Here is a 17,377-nt window from a genome sequence, read left to right on the forward strand (position 1 = left end):
TAAACTAGATGATTTAGATTTATATACAATGGAAAAAAATTTAATTTTTTAATAATAAAAATTTGCGACGTACTCGGGAATGTCTAAAATCTATTGTGTACATGTATATATATAAGCTTAAATGTTGAATGTCTCTGTATTGCCCGCAGCATCAGTGAGAAATTCTGATCAATAATATTCGAAGACCACAAGATTTAAATAGCAAATGCACTAGTTTAAATGGTCATTTGTTCATGGGATATGAGAGAAAGAGAGAGAAAGAGAAGGACGTGGGAATAGATGGTACGAAGACACGAACCTTGATTGTACTTTAATTTACTTTCTATCTCTCTCGCTTCTCTACGGTCCATTCTGTTCACGAAACAAGTCAACTACTTAAGCAGGAAGTGCAGCAAATGTCTGAGAGAAGAAATAGTCTTGGCTTTCATTGGTGAGAAAATTTTTGATCGAGTTGTTGATTATATTTAAATAATCCGCTACAAACGTATTTATTATAAGAAGTACATATATATTTCCGTATATAGAGAAGGATGGATGCTGTTAATCCATTTCAGCGGAGAAATTTTTTGTTTTCCGGGCTTGTCATTGCTGAATGAGTCTTTATTGATTCGTTTTGTGTTTAATTGTCGAGTAAATTAATCTATAGTTATAATTTTTTTACTGGCACTGTGGAATAATCAATAGCATAAATGAGAAGAACAGATAATCTACGATCTACGAATAGAAAATTTCGGACAGAATCTCCGATGTGTACACCCTCACTAGGGAGAACGGAAGCCATTTGTTGAACAAAGAACTCTACATTGCTCTATTGCGCCAAAGCAATTAACCTTACCCCTTACCCGTTTGTCGGCATCTTCGTAAGGTTTCCAAGGCAGTAGACCCACCAAAGTTTGATTCGAGTCATTTGTAAATTCCGCACAACAACAAAGACATCAATTACTATAGAAATCAAAATCAATTGTTGAAAAGTAGCTGACTTGCATTATGTCTTGATGCTCTAGTCAATCACGTTTTATTTATACATACAATATACGTATGTTAACTTGTATAATTTTGAAGTTGTACATTTTAAACAAAGTATAATGTGCAGAGATGCAAAGTGATGAAAGATAAGAAATGATTAAGAAAAACAAGAAGAGTTACTATATAAGAATTATATATATTGATATATATCAGACGTGAAGAAAGTGATCGTCCATCTGCAGTGGCTAGTATGCGATATATATCTAAACAAGTTATAAATTTCAGTCAATTTTTTTCGAAAATGCAAGGTTGGTAAATGACGAGAAGCGATTGATGTTGGAATCGCAGCGATCTTGTTTCGATTACGATACGCGAACGCGTATTCTGAATGAACATTTCTGCGGGAATTCTTAAGAAACAATTACTCGTCTAAACGAAGCTAATTGAAGCCATTCAAGATCATGGTGAGCGAGTCGGTGTCGGCTGGTGCGACGCGACGTACTAGAGGATACGGCTGTAAACTGCGTTTCGCCGAGTTTACTCGGCGTGTAAACGAACGACTACCGCGCATTGGACTTCTAATAAAGCATATAGAAACGTTTCTCATACGTGCTCGCCGCGCCTCCATCCGGCATGATACATTTCCGGTCGCCACTATTCGATCTTCCCCTCACTCTTCTAACCGATTCTTAGTCTACACTTTACTATTTGATATACTCTCTGACCATACGTCTAACTTTATTTAGAACAATTGCAAAGATTGAATACAATTTTGTCAGAGCTTTATATTATTGTGTAGCCGTTTAATTATCAAAGATAAAAAATTTGAAGCAATTTTGAAAATAAAATACATTGTTATATTCACAAGAACAAGTTCTTTAGCTTTTCTTTGTTACGAAATATATGATGTACAAATTTTTTATCAGTGGTTTTTTTCTAGCCTTATATTCGCTGTTATTCAAAATTTATTTGCAATGTTTCTGAGCCTTACTTATCGGTTATGCATGCATTTGATCTTGCTCGAGATATCGATACGTATCTATTATTAGCAGTTCTCTTCGTGACAATTTAATTTCTGCAATTTCTTGATTATATCTCTCTATCTCAGTCTTTCAATCTGTCGTACGCAACAGAAACGCGGAAAGAAGTCATTATTGTTGATCCTACCTCAAAAAACACACACACACATTTCTTTCATGTCTGTTTTCTCTCTTACATTTATTTCTGTGCTCTCTCTGCGCAACGTCGTCCTCATCGTCATGCGAGAGACCGATCGTTCATTCATTCACCCTTTGGGCTGGCGTTTATTCATTCATTCGTTTAACACTTTTGTGCTACGCGGAGATACGGGTCTTCTGTCGCAGCGCTACGCATCTGGGAAACTCTTTAACTGTTTTGTATAACGTGATTAGTTTGAATACGCGTATCTCGACCTCCTGCACCGACACCGATAAACAAACGATAGAACTTTAAACGATATAACTCTTTTTGATTTTGATTCGCTTGTTATTAAAATATGCAATCCTAGAATCTTAAATTAATAAAGGATTTGTTAATTTTCCTTTGCGAACTTGCCTAAAGCCGTGATCAGACTACAGATTGGGATTGAGATTGGATTGAAATTCGACCAATTAAAGCAAAGTTCGCTAAACTTGAAGTTAGTTTTCTTTATTCTCATTGATTAAATTTCAATCCAATCTCAATCCCAATCCGTAGTCTGATCACGGCTTAACGCTAATAGCACACATTGTAAAGCACTTGAATATAATTCTTCCGTATCGAGATACATTCGATTTTAAAGACGAATGTAAATTTACAAAAATTAAAAGGAGAATTATATACGTTACAATGATAAGAATGATAAGAAGAAGAAAGTGTAGACAGTAAGGCTTAGAAAAGTAACTCGTCAGGAACAGCTCGTCTGTTATCAAGCTGGTTTAGCTATTTTCAAGAAGGTTGAATCAATATGCTGCTTTCGCAAGAGTTATCTTACAATAGCCTGACGTTCAAATATTAATGTATACCTGGACATTGATTCATATTATGACGTACGATCTTAAAGTACATGTAGACAGCAAGTTATAATCGTCGTTGATCGATATGTAGACATACATTTAAATTTCATATGACATTACATAGCGTCGTGAGTTTATATACAGTTGTAGATAAATCGTCCTACATATTTCTTTTATTCAAACGTAATGTCAATCACTCCTTTATAATTTAATAAAAATTGAAGCTACTTATATTACTGCAAATGTCTAAAAATATCCACTAAATGTCTTATGTCTGCAATTACTGCAATACCGATTCACATCTGAAAGTAAAGCATTCTTTTCTAGTTACAAAAGCTTGAGGATTGAACGCTTATTCTTCAATTAATTCCACACGTCCGCTTTAATACAATTTTAACTCGAAGCGATAATGACGTGCGCGCGCATACGTCATTATTTAACTCTTCTTGTATTATATCTGTTTATATGCGTAAACATGTGTAAAGTATACATATACAACAAATTTCTCTTCGTAGCACAACCCATTACCCAGTTACCCGCGTTGTCCGCGGTATAATTCAGTTATCAAATTATCGCCTCTCATTTACATCGCGTCTGTTCATCTTGTTCGGACGAGACTGTAAACGTTTACGACAATTCGGTGAGCAACGCGTAGGTGTTTCCGCGAGTAAAGACGAGCGTGGTCGAAAGCCCGCAAAGTAGTTCAAGCCAAGGAGAGCCAATAGCGAGCGCGTAATCGTTAGTATAGCATGCGTGAGGAGGTGGTGAAGAAGCACACGCGGCAGCGTACGTGTCGCAGCATCTCCTTAACTCTTCCTCCGCGCTTAAATAAATTAAACGAGACATCGCGCGACAAGTAGGCTCGGTGTTACTTACATAGGTACGTGTCTTACGTCATTCGCGCGCGTGGCCGAAGAGGACCACAACTTGCTCCTCTATCCTTGAATCTTGCTCGAAATTAGCCGCAATCAAAGTGCCACGTCAACATCCCCCCTTTGCCCTCTGTTTAACGACGACGGCGCGGCGCTTCCTCTCATTCTCCTCCCGTTCGCGGTCGAGGAAATCGGCGAGACTTCCGTCGCGAATCATCAACTCGATGATGAACTCGGTGAGTCAGTTTGCTAGAATGAGCAGCGTTTAAGAAAAATTCGGTCGCCGTGGCCATTACGAAATCGCGTTTCATCGCGACTACGATTGTTTCGCCAAACGAATGAAAGAGAGCACCTTCCGCAAATGTAATCGCGATCGCATGAATCTAACGTCCCCTCGTTTTATCACAACCGTGTAAGCTACTATGTAGACACAAGATTGTAGATAAAAAAATCGTTATTAGTATATGATTACATTCATCTGCAGATTAAAACTTGAATGTTCAATGTCGTTTTATGACTCGAATTCAAAATTGTAAACCAACGTTGTCGTGTTTATTGCATGATTGTATAATATGTATTGTACGTTGTAGTTTTATGGTTCACAAATAGAGCGCGATATATCTTGAAATAGATCATTTAAATGAGTTCCAAAAACGTCTATATATGTTAAGGATTAACGAGTAGGACTACGCCAACGGCAACGGATCTTAATTTCTTATATTCTCACAATTAGTTGATAATAATAGTGTAATAAAAGAAAATGTGAAAGAAGCACTTGTATACGCCGCGCAAACTCCGATTCGAATCGATGCGTGATATCTTCTGTCGCGGAATATAGTACTTGCGCGAGCAAAACTTAACGATGTAAGTAGTGTACAATGACTATACGGCGCGATCGAAGCGCGTTTGGTTAAGACCGCAGATTAACCACCATTGCATTCGGAACGCATCCCTATAGGCTGGAAACCGGCCTCATCCCCGGAGTTGAGTTCTGTACGAGGGTGAGTTTCGTATATCGAAACGAAACCAGTCTTCCCTCTCCTTCGACATCGACATAAGGGTCTGTAGACGTGTAGACTCCGAATCATGTATCTACTGCCATTCCCCCTCTCCCTCTCCCCTTCCATCTTCCTTCTCTCTCTCTCTCTCTCTCCCTCCTCCCTTCCCTCACCTCGTCTTTCGTGATATAAAGCGATGAAAATAATGTAACGCACCGCCACCAAAATCTATTGACACGCCACCCCACACGCACGCATACACGCGCACACCGTTCATTCATGATTACGTGCGTGAGCGCGCGAGAGAAATGAGAGTCGCGACTGGTTGTCGAGATCGAGATGTTAGGGAACCCCTCTGTAAATAAGCAAGATGGCGATGTCAAAATAATTGCAGATAGGCCATATAAGATGGTCCAAATTTCTAGTACGAGAAAAGATTTTTCTTCTTTTAATTTAATCATCAATATTGTATACATGTAATCTCTCTCTCAATATTTTCATCGGTCTACTTTACATCAGACACTTTTGTGTGAAATGTTCGCCCAAGAAATAAAAGACTCGCAAGAACTTTGTCTTTTTATTTCAAAAGGCTCTTTCTTATTAAATTTTGCATATTTTCTAGAACTTTAAGTATGAAGGAACAAAAAAAGTTTCTAAACATCAAATCTGTCATTATTTAATTTAATTATTAACGCGATGTATCAATAGAATACATATTATCATATTTGTTTGCATTAATGTAAAGCCATGGTCGATAAAACAATGGGCAGTTGAATGTGCGAGATAGCGGAATAGCTGCACAGACAATAATGAGCGCGAGCAGAGGCTAGAGCACTGCGGAGTAAAGTAATAGTAATCGTAATACTATAACGATATATGTACTAAAGAGCCAGATACTAAATAGTTGAATACAAATAGTTTCACGAGTGCTTTCAAAGACTTCACGTCGACCATTGCGGGCGCGTTTGCGAATAATGCTGACGACATCGACAATAATGTAATAGCGCAAAGTAATTCAGCGAGTTACCGACTACTTACTAAAACGTCAGGAACACTTACGAACTTTACGCGCCTTGCACGTATAATTCTCTCTGCAAAGCAACATTAATGTCTAAATATCTTTCTATGACAAAATTTTAAAATAAATGTTATTTGAAATTTACAAACGTCAACAAATAGCTCGTTTTAAAAAAGATATGTGTAAAATTAATTGTTATTTGGGCTTTATTATTTAGTAAGAAAATAGTTAAGTAGATTCGCCAAAGTATAAATTAAAAATGTTTAGCTAATAAATCAACAATGTATTAATCAATATCAGCATATCTCATTATCTCATCCATGATACTGCATCCATGAAATAAAAAGAAATAATTCTACTGTGTATCAAATTGATTATTATTTTGTTGTATCAAATATTGAATTCTATAATAATATTAAGTATAACATACAAGTTGAATAATTCTGATTTATATTTTGCGTACTTACTTATGGGTTATATGTGATGCTCACGTATAAATCAAATCAAATTAAATCAAATCAAATCAAATTAAATTTACGCGGTATGCAAAAGTGTAAAAGCGTGATGCAACGTCGTCATTCGCTAAACGCATCGCGTAGAAACCAACACTCGTAACGATATCGAACACCTATGCCGTCCTATGCGATACGTAGAAGAACAACAACATGCATACTGTAGACAACTTGCCACTTGTAGCAATTGACCACGCAAGTGTTTACCGTCCCCTTCGAGCTACATGACGTTATGCGACGCGATTTCGCCTTACTTTAGACATGTCGTTCGTTGTTTTACAATGAGTTGTAATTGCAATGATGTAACTTAATTCTTTATAATTTGGATAATGCAACTACCTCATTTTGTGTCTACTCATGCTGTTTACGAAATTGAAATACGCGTCATTTTGTATTCAGTCACGTCAGAATACAAAAACTATTTTACGATGATCCATGAATGAATGAATCCAAAGGAACTTTGGTTGACTTTGTAAGAGTCGTTGATGTGCACAGGTCCATGTGAGCGCTTGTGATCGTGTTCAAAACTTTAATCCTCTCGATTAAAACGCATTAATATTCTCAATTGTTATTACGGTAATTAATTTGGATTTAGATGAACGAAATGAACTAATTTAGAGAGGGGGGAGAGAAAGAGAAAGAGAGATAACGTTTGTTTTCTTTGAAAGATTATGGGGATGTGAGGGTTAATAAGATTCGCGCGTACCAGACAAAAGCATCGCGTTAGCTATACTTGAAGGTATAAGAATGCCGAGCACGTCTGGCGGTGGGCAGGCCGCGCGGGTCACAATCCCATCTGCCGATCCTAACCGGTCTCGCTTTTCCTCCCTCGTTCACTCCTCGGCCCTTCAGGCGTTTAAACTCCGGTTAGACGTACGCGAGCGCGCGCCATTATCTTATTTACGAATCATTGTCTCAATGTATCATACCAATATCGCGCCTGTTCGTACCGACCGGCAACACGCTTCTGGATCGTCATCAGAGTGCACGTGAATGCGCTACGCCACGCCGCGCCGCGCCGCGCTTACGAGAAACACCGCTTCACGTCTGCCTTTTCCTCTATCTTAATAAAACTCGCTTGCGAAAAGGCAAATCGTAAAAGATAAATCAAGGTAATTATGATATATTCTTTCTTATTTCTGCCAGTATTTAAATTCAAGGGCTCTGAACTTGATCATCTTTTAAAGTTGTACGTGTTGTCAAATTCTTTTTCTGAAAGTGCAACATTCTTAGGCGCGATACATCAAAATCTTTTATATTGTCTAGAAATCTTGCAACTCGTTTGGAAAATGTTTTGCTGAAGAATGGTCTATCTTTTTGTTTTCCTTACCTTTTTTTGGCATTTTGAGAAGAAATGATAAAATATAGAGTTTACGTTCAAGGGTCTTGTTCTTTAATCCTCGCTAGGAAGAAGTGGTTGCAAAGTCAAAAGCCAAGAAGGAAACACCGCAAAGAATGCTGAGATATAGTTTATGGCTATACTACAGCACTAAAGCAATTTTGCAGCGGTGGCCTCGTACGTCCATCTAATTCTAAATGTTGTGTCATTGTGCGTGTTTCTCGTCTCGACGAGTCAAACCTTTATCCTATATTGTGTTTTGACACTCGATGGGTTCTGCCTGTTAAATTTTACGAGCGGTCATGACACGCAAGATCTTTCGATTTCGGAGGAAAATCTGTTTTGTTTGGTCTGGTCGAATCATCCCGGAAAGAACAACGTTAATATCATATAGAGACAGTTGATAAAAACTCATGCAAGAATAAGCTTAAATGTTGCTTGAGATTTCAATATGTTTAGATAACTTTTTATTGATAAAAAAGATGTGTAATATAACAATAAGTAAGTTTAATCACAATTAAAAAAAAAATAAAATTGAAAAGTAAAAAATAAATATGATGTGTATTTTACAATACACTGTACAAAATTGATACCTTTGTAAAAGATTTTTAAAGAAATGATCTATTTAAATTTAGTATAAATTATATACATTGTATGTGTGTGTGTATGGCAATATATTTGCGGTGCGTCGTAAAGTAAATATTAATTGCGACATGGAATTTTTAAAAATGTTTTGGACATTTATTTTGCTGACATCATATACATATGTTTCTCGCAGGCATTTATTCTTATTGATCTCAGCTCTATATACATATATAATGTTCGTAATATCTTTAGCAACAATAATTTCTATGTACACATTGTAATAACAAGCTACAAATGACTATTTATAAATTCGACTATACATAATTATCGATTAATCGATGCTGTACATGCTAGGACCACCAAAGAGAGATCACAAGTTAAAATTCTATATATATTTTTATATCGTCATATACTGTTCTTCTATATTTCAAAAGTCGCTGAGATTCGATCTCAAAATTCACATTTTGGTAAAGTTCCATCGACGATATTTAATATCGTTGATAAACAAATGTTGTCGTTTGATATGATATTTATAGGAGAAGCAATATCGTGTATTGCTTCTCGTACGAGATTCGAGAAAAGTATGTACAAAAACGGGAACGAGTTCAAATACAAATTAATCACAATTATCGGCAATTATCGACAATTATACAAGTTAATTTAGTATAATCGCTCGGTATTCGCATCGGGAATACCGAAATCACGAAAAGACTTGATATTTTAAATATTATATTATTTCATATAACTATAACATATCAATCAATGTTTAATTCCTCTCGAGAAATGGATTTCTCATATAGCTATAATTTTGCTGCTAAAATCGCGTTGTCAATAATATAGATATAGAAAAACAAATTTATGTACAAATTTTGAGAAGAAATTTAGTCCAGCTAAATTCATCAAGTTTCTTCGGCCACATGCGCTATGAATGTTCATCGGTAAGATTTAACGAAATGATGGAATTGTTACATGCAGGGTGAGATCGATCGTGCTGCACTTCCTTGAGATGGCCATTTTGATGGTGAAGATTATGTGAAGATTAGATCGCTTATCAGAAGATGGATTCAGCTTTGTCGACCGGTGAGGACCGTGATGGGTTTGAGAAGGAGCTGCGGCGGACTGTGAGGAAGTGGTCTCGACGGTTGAACAGAATTGCAGACGGTAACCGACGGCGAATGCGGATCCATTGGTTCTGGACTGCTTCCGGGCGAAGCCGTACTAGAGGGAGGTTGACTTAGAACTTGAGACGTTTGACTGAGATGATATCTGGACTGTTGATGAAATATCGACGCCGGTATCGGTGGCATCGTAATAGATCTTAGGGTACTGTAGAAATCCTGGTAAGGATTTCCCGTAGGCGAGATTCCGGATGTCGGGATGCTGATACCGCCGGGATAGCCAGTAGGTGCTTGCAGTAACCTTTCGACGGAGAAGGCCCCGTGAGTCGAAGGTGCCGCCGTCGCTGGGAGAGGCTGCGGCTTGCAAGGTAGGCTTGTAGCCGACGACGTGGTTGCCGCTCCGGGTAACAAGCTGGCCGGATATCCGGCGGGGGTGGCGTAAGAGCCGGCGCTCACCGGAGGATACGCAACGGTGCGATGAAGGCAGAGCGACGAGGGCAGAGCGTAGAGCGACGTCGGCCATCCCGGTGGTGGGTAAGGCGTCGGATAAAGGCCGCCGAGCACCACGCTCCTCTTGAAGGCCGCTAGTCGCGACCTGGAAGCCGCCGTGGTCCTGCGCCGGAGTTTTCCCGTCGCACCTCCGATGAACACGTCCTCGGAGCTTGGGTCCAGCATCCAGTAGTTGCCCTTCCCCGGATCGTCATAGTGACGAGGTACCTTGACGAAGCACTTGTTCAAGGACAGATTGTGTCGAATGGAATTCTGCCAACCTTGCTTGTTATTCTCGTAGTAGGGAAAGTGGCGCATTATATACTCGTAGATGCCATTCAAGGTGAGTCGCTTTTCGGGGCTTTGTCGAATGGCCATCATGATTAGCGCGTTGTAACTGTACGGTGGTTTGTCCGCCTTCTTCTTATCCTCCGCCTGCTCCTTCGAGTCCTTCTGGCTCGTCGGGCTGATGGACGTTGCACTGGTGGAGCAATCCAAGGGCGGCGTTTCCGCGCCACCACCGGTAACATCGAGATCACTGCAATCGTCGCTATCGTCGGCGTGACCGACGTCGGAAGAATCCGACTGGCTGGCCGACGGCGCGGGGGTCCCGGCACACGCTTCCGGCAAAATGCTACGGATGCTGAAGTTGCTCTTCAGAGCAGCCCGTGGCGGCGGCGAAGCTGTCACGGTATGCTGCTCGCCCGAGCCCTCCATATTCACCATGCTTCCTTCGAACGTTTCTCGTTGTGTAACACCGTACTCCGCTTGCACTTTCAAATCCGTACCTTGTCACATATGCATGTATACGTTCACTCAATTTTTAAATACATCTCCGATTATTTCCCTTCTACATTTTTTCCCCGTTCAACTACACAACACACCGAACGATCGTTTTCTTCTTTTCCTCCTTTGTTTCTTTCTTCTCTCTGTTTCTCTTTCTCTCTTTTTTTTAATTTTTTTATTTCTACGCGCACCGTTTGCCTTGCGCCCTGTCTCTTCCCAGCTGCGAGTAAGCTGAACGTCAAAGCGCTCCCGTCGAGAAGCCGCGCGTATCTGACGGCCTCCCCGCCACGGGTACTATTTATACCTGGTGTACGGATACGCCCACCAGTAACGGCACGACGTGCCTCGAGGGGCTCGCTGACCAATCGTGGTGGTAGCGCACTGGCAATGCCGCTCGACCCCACTACGGTGTTTGCATCCAATGTTTGACAGCAAACAATGTCAGCGGTACGAAGCCACGGCGAAGGCTGGGATTTCGGAGGTGGTAGCGAGGCGCAAGCGGATCTGGAGCTATCGCGCAGCATGGTGGGGAGCGCAGCCGCAACTAAACGTGCATCCCCGCGTGTGCAAACAAATCCAACGCGTTATACCCGCGTCTATACGCCCTTCTATGGGATTGGCACGTTCTTGCACGTCGCACTGCCAGAGTGTAGCGCAGGACTTTGGCTTGGCATGGAGACAGAGAGAGAGAGAGAGAGAGAGAGAGAGAGAGAGGGGGGAAAGGAAGAAAAGGGAGAGTGTGAGAGATGTGTACGGCGCGATTGTATTTATATATCTTTCACGGCGGCCGAAACTTGCTTCAACTTGATTCAATTTTCATAGCGTCGTCGAATATGGAGATGATGGGGACGTCTGTCGCAGAACGTCGTTCGTGCACCTGGTGTCATCGACTTTTGTATCTTCGACTTGAGCGTTTGTCAACTGAGAGACGCGTTAACGAACTTGCTATTGAGCTCTTGCGCGAAATAAACACCATTCTTATGACAGGTTTGTAAGATGTGTGAGTTGTTAGATTGTTATTATACACCACGAATTTGATTTTTTGTATTCTTTCTCTTTCTCTTTCTCTTTTTCTGTTGGTTGGTATAAATTTTTATTTTGTGTCTACGCTATTATAATTATTCTGAAGAAAGATGAGATAAGAATATATAAACTTATTAATTGATGGCAGTAATAATCAATTAATTATTAACGCAAAAAGCAAGCGTCATCTCTCAAAATGAAGCCTTATGATCGTGGGAAAATCGTGCGGTTTCTTACGAGAAAAAGAAATATATTTGTTAGAAATATTTTCTTTTTAAGTAACCTTTAGTGATTATCGTTTTCACATAAAAGAGTGGATTCTCTGCGAAATGTCGATTAAAGAACGGCTTGTGACTGACACAAGTTGAGATGACTAAGCTTTGCCATACTGTTTCGGCTTCGTTACGCTTAATAGGGTTAACTCGAGAAAATGTTTATTCCATAGAAAATTGCTTGTTGTGATTTCTTGCGGTTTGCCGATCTCTTTGTGTCTATTTGCAAATACGCTATGGGACTTATTGTTAGCTGAATAGTAGCTTGCCGAAAAGAAGTTCCTTTCAACCACGAGTTCATTATTAACAGAACTTTTAGACATTCTTTAAACATGGTCAATTCTTGTAAGGAAAAAAAATATCTTTTGCGGGATACCCACTGATTTTACTAATGATGGTGGATATTCTTGTCGCTTACTTTCTTTATTAAAATCTAGTCATAAAAATAGTTTTCAGAATATATATTTATCATTAAATAGAATAATTATTAATCAAAAAATTATTTTGTTGAAAAGTATATAAAGATCGATCTGAATGAGATAATAATCACCCATGACTTTAATGTGCATTAATGCGTTACCTGACGTATATCAGAAATGCGCGCGCGTGAGTGTGTTTAATAACATAGTACAGTGTACATTTTTTAGAGTGGTATATTATATTATTTTATTAGAATTCTGCAAATTACGAATGCAAATTCAGGAAAAAGATGAAAATTATTGTTTAATTGAGGATTTATTTGTTCCTTCGATAATATAATAATAAAACTTTCGAAAAATATAGGCTTATATACTTATATATATAGGCTTTAAAAAAATTTATAGAAATCCTATTTTTTTAACCACACACGTTTGCATAAGTGGTATCAATCTGGAATTATACTAATCAATATATAGTCACAACGACAAAGAGAACGAATCTGTGGTGCATGTGAATAAAGGGAGTAAAAGGCACGTGACAAACGTGAACCATGGAAAAAGGAAGACCGAAAAGAAGGTTGCCGTAGGTTTGCCAAGGGAGGACATCGGCAAAAAGCAAAAGGCATTCTTTGAACCGCGGATGACATCTTTATATGCGTTGTTCGGCTCCCCATCGTGAAAATGTCGTCACCCCATGGCGATTCGTAAATTTAGTTGCATCCCACCGTATGTTCTTCATCGTGGTATTTTCATACTATAATCTAGTAAGAGTTATGAATGAGGTAAACGTAAATGTAAGTTAATTTAGATTATTAAAATTATACGAATTAACCATCTCTTGAAGATTAATTATTACGTATAATAGCAATATGTCAATATACATATGTCAATAATCAAAACGGTTATTGGGTACTAATATTGTATAACCTAATTGTAAGATTAAAAGATTTATCCTTATAGGTACGTTTGGTATGTTTATCGTCTTTCTTAAGACGACCACCGATGAAGCTATATATAATAGTTTCAACGTGACGAATTATAAGTTAAAGGCACTTATTACGTGATTATCGTAATATTCGACACACTCTTTTTGAAACTCCAGGAGTTCACTATTCATTACCATCATCTTTCACTACAATCACCTCCCATCTTGCATGGAAAATTGCTTTTCCAGCACGACCGGCGCAACACAGCAAAGCGGTCTCCCTATTATTCCATTCCTTCGTCATACAGCTTTTCTTGCGAGACTGTGAAAACGATTTGCAGGTATCAGAAGTGAACCTATTGTTAAAAAACAACATATCATAGTTGTCGCAATGCGTAGTTGTCTCTATATTCAATATCCTTCGCGTAATGACAATATTATGCCGTGGATACACTGACGAATATTATACTGTTCAAACAAGAGAAATATTGCGGGTGAAAGAATTTACTACTTCTGCGAATTATTAGTTTATTACTTTACAGAGTAAACTTTCGACTAATCAATCGACGAAGAAAAATATTTGAAAGATGAGAAATTGACATACACATTGAGTCTGATATTTTCCTTTAGATGATATTAAGTTAATAATAACATTACATGTATACGTGTTGCTGTATAATATTATATTACTTCGCGATACTTCATTTTTATACGCATCTATTTTGCGTCATTGAATTCAACATTTGAAGGGAGAGTTAAAAGAGAATCATTTTATAGAATTATATTTTATTAAGTTTTTAATGAAGTTGCGGTGATAATTAAAGAATGCGTGATTAAAAGGTGATGTTTCTTTGTGCAAAAAATTTATTCTTATTTATTTTATTTTATTAATTTTCTAAAATGTCACAAAATAACCATTCTTCTTCAATACATGTATACTACTTAATAGCAAATTTGGCAAATATATACACTGTCTCTATAATTTCAACATTTACGACTACTATTATAGGTATTGAATTTTAAGTAAAAAAGCATTATGTACATTGATCGATAAAATATTCAATATACTGTTAAAAATTCTGCTGATAATATTAATAACATTGAGTATTTTATCGATTAAGATGTTTATGTTATGTTTTCGAAATTAATTCACCGAAATTAATTCACGAATCATCAAATTTATCTATCTAGACACAGTTGTATTATTTTTCGTAAAATATTCTTAGTTTCTGCAGTCAATTCAATTCTGTCAAAAAAGCTTTCCTGATAAAAAACCAAGATGTTTTTTTTTATAGAATCAAAGTCTCACGATTCGGCAGATTGGGTTACATGCATATGCCTTGAACTCTTAACCCTGTCGCTCTTTCTTCTCGCGTCAACGAAGATGCCCTGATGCAGATTAAATAGGTAACTAATCTTTTGCGGTCCAGTTGAAGAAACTAAGATCTGACAGAGAGATGATCTCCGTGGCGATCGCATTAAACTATCGGTAAGGAAAAAGAGAGGTAAGCAGATACTAGTAGAGTCTGCCTGCACTGACAAGGTGGTCTGTTGTCATTGTCCGATTGTGAGTCGTCAAATATGGAGCGGCACTTTTGTTGGAATTAGAGATCGAACTTTTGTGTTTTTTTCACACAAGGCTAATCATCTATAATAATCAGATAAATTCTTTTTAAACTTGATGTTATAAGATTTACAAATCTTTTACTCTAGATGGTAAATAAATAAATATTTTGAATACTTTAAATTTAAGCGTACTATACACTGTTGGAAAATTTGTGTTAAATATAACATAAATCACATGTCCCAAACGGTCCACTCAAATATTTGTGTTAATTTAACATAATATGGATGTGTTAAATGGTAACACCGATATTATTATATGTTAAAATATTTCAACAGAAATGAAATGTTCTAATTCTGATCGTAATTTGAGATTAATTATGTGTGCAATTAACAAAGCTTCTATGTTGAAGTTAAGATTGTAAGATAAAATCTATACTCTTTTTCTGTAAATTTTTATTCCTATTTTTGTTATAGAGTATAATCAACACTCTTTTTCTGTAAATTTTAACACGTTTAATAAATACGTTCAAATTGTGTTTTACTTTAACATATTTTTTAAATTATTTTTATAATTTTACATTTTAAATTTGTTAAGTTTAATTAACATAGCAGGCATATATGTTAAATCTACACATGTGTGTGTTGATTATTTTACACAAAAATTTTAACAAGGACCTTTTTTAACAAAACTACAAAAATTTTCCAACAGTGTATGTTAATTCTTAATCTAAGATTAAATGTTTAAACAGATTACATACTAAATATGGAATCATTGTTTAAATTGTTTTGTAAAATTTGTGATAAGAGGATTGTTATTATAAACTTATCATGTAATTAAACATTAAACTTAACAAACAAATACGCATAAATATTAATTATGTGATAGGTATTATTTATATAGATTTTAATATATCGTTTGCATTTTAATATATCGTTTGCGTTTGTAAGAATAAAGAAAAAACATGAAGAAAAAAAAAGGAGGAGAAAAGGAGACAGGAGGGAGAGCACACTTATTGAATCTGAAAATTCTATCACATGGAAGTAAAATATATGACAAAATAAAGGGGGAGAGGGAAAGGATAGAGAAATTAGCGTGATCTAGGAATTTAGATTTTTAACCTGAACAGGTTAAGACAGTATTGACAGACTGGTAAGGAGTTCGGTCTGTGGGCCACACTAGACACTTAGCCTTGATAAAGCTGATTGACAGATAAAGCGCTCAAAAAGAGATGACTCGTTGAGGCTATGAAGCGATTGGTTCTAATGCAGCTGCCGTGACGAAAGAAAGGCAATATTTGCACGCACAAAAGATGGATCATAGAATGTCGTCCGACTAACTAATTCAATTCACTCAATGTCCGGCAACTTCTGCGTATTTGATCATGATGCCATTCCCGTAATAATCTGCCGGTAAATAACTGTGTTTTAAATAGAATATTAAACATATTTGAATGTTATTTTCTGCGTAATAAATAAGAAACAACATTACAGATTGCATGAGATTATAAAGCTTGTTATTTATTCCATAGAAAACAACGTCTTTATATTTAATTTACACAAATATATATATCTTTTAATAATTTTAAATTTTAAATTAGATACCTATGATTTTTTTTTATTATCTATTTTTAATATAGTAAAAGCTAAAAATACGACGCTAAAATACGTCGTATATTATTGTTAATAAATGAGTTAATGAATCATCATAAATATTGTTTTAATTAAAATATACCTAGTAAAAAATTAGAATACAGAATATATTTTCTATAACTATGTACCTTATTTAAAATTTTACTTCTTTTGTTTTGTACACATGTATATGTAAAAATACATGTATAAAAAGTTTTCAAGTGTTGTATTTTAATTTGTGTAATATAAATATATAGAATAAATAATAAAAATAAAAAATTATAATATGGTTGTTATTATACTATCATATAATTTCTGATTTGATCGCACCCTTCGATTTCATCACTTTACCGCTACTCGCGAAAGCATGAGGTTGATATACACAATTTTAATAAGCCTTATTAAAGTATGTTAAATTACTATTTTCTGTTAATTTTTAACAAAATATTTATTGTTACTAATTGTAAGAGATGCGATATATCTACTGGAGTAAATTAATGTATCTAATAAATCTCTATATAAATCATTTGAGTTTTACAATTTTATCTTATATCTTCATTAATTTAATTGCTGCTGCATTAAGTATGTTCCGCGTATAATGAAAATATTGAGGTCGAAGATCGCAACTGCATAAGACGACAAAAAAATGTTGCTGCTAAAATGGTCCGATTTCCATTGCTTATATACGCGCAATATAAATCTAGTAGCTATAGAAGACTGAGCTATAAGGTTTCGCCTTTCGCAGCTCGGAGGCGTCGATAATTGGCGTTCGGTTACATCGATAAAGGGATAGTGTGACGCGGGTTTTTTTTCGCGGGTTTATATACATCGTCACGCTCGCGACC

At 36.7% G+C, this 17,377-nt stretch overlaps 1 protein-coding gene and 1 long non-coding RNA gene across 2 annotated transcripts; one reads left to right on the forward strand and one right to left on the reverse strand.

Annotated features, from left to right (window-relative positions):
• The first annotated feature begins 482 nt into the window (after positions 1-482).
• On the forward strand, positions 483-16,921 carry LOC139809742 (uncharacterized). Its single transcript, XR_011731165.1, has 3 exons — positions 483-4,854; positions 11,521-11,685; positions 13,000-16,921. It is a non-coding gene; the product is annotated as an uncharacterized lncRNA (long non-coding RNA).
• Positions 8,440-11,117, reverse strand: LOC139809740 (uncharacterized). Its single transcript, XM_071772886.1, has one exon. It carries the CDS (start codon positions 10,636-10,638, stop codon positions 9,370-9,372), a length of 1,269 nt encoding a protein of 422 aa, XP_071628987.1. The 5' UTR covers positions 10,639-11,117; the 3' UTR covers positions 8,440-9,369.
• Positions 16,922-17,377: the final 456 nt, after the last annotated feature.

The sequence above is a fragment of the Temnothorax longispinosus genome, chromosome 3 (genome assembly GCF_030848805.1).
Source record: "Temnothorax longispinosus isolate EJ_2023e chromosome 3, Tlon_JGU_v1, whole genome shotgun sequence".
In the NCBI taxonomy this organism is placed as follows: Eukaryota; Metazoa; Arthropoda; class Insecta; order Hymenoptera; family Formicidae; genus Temnothorax; species Temnothorax longispinosus.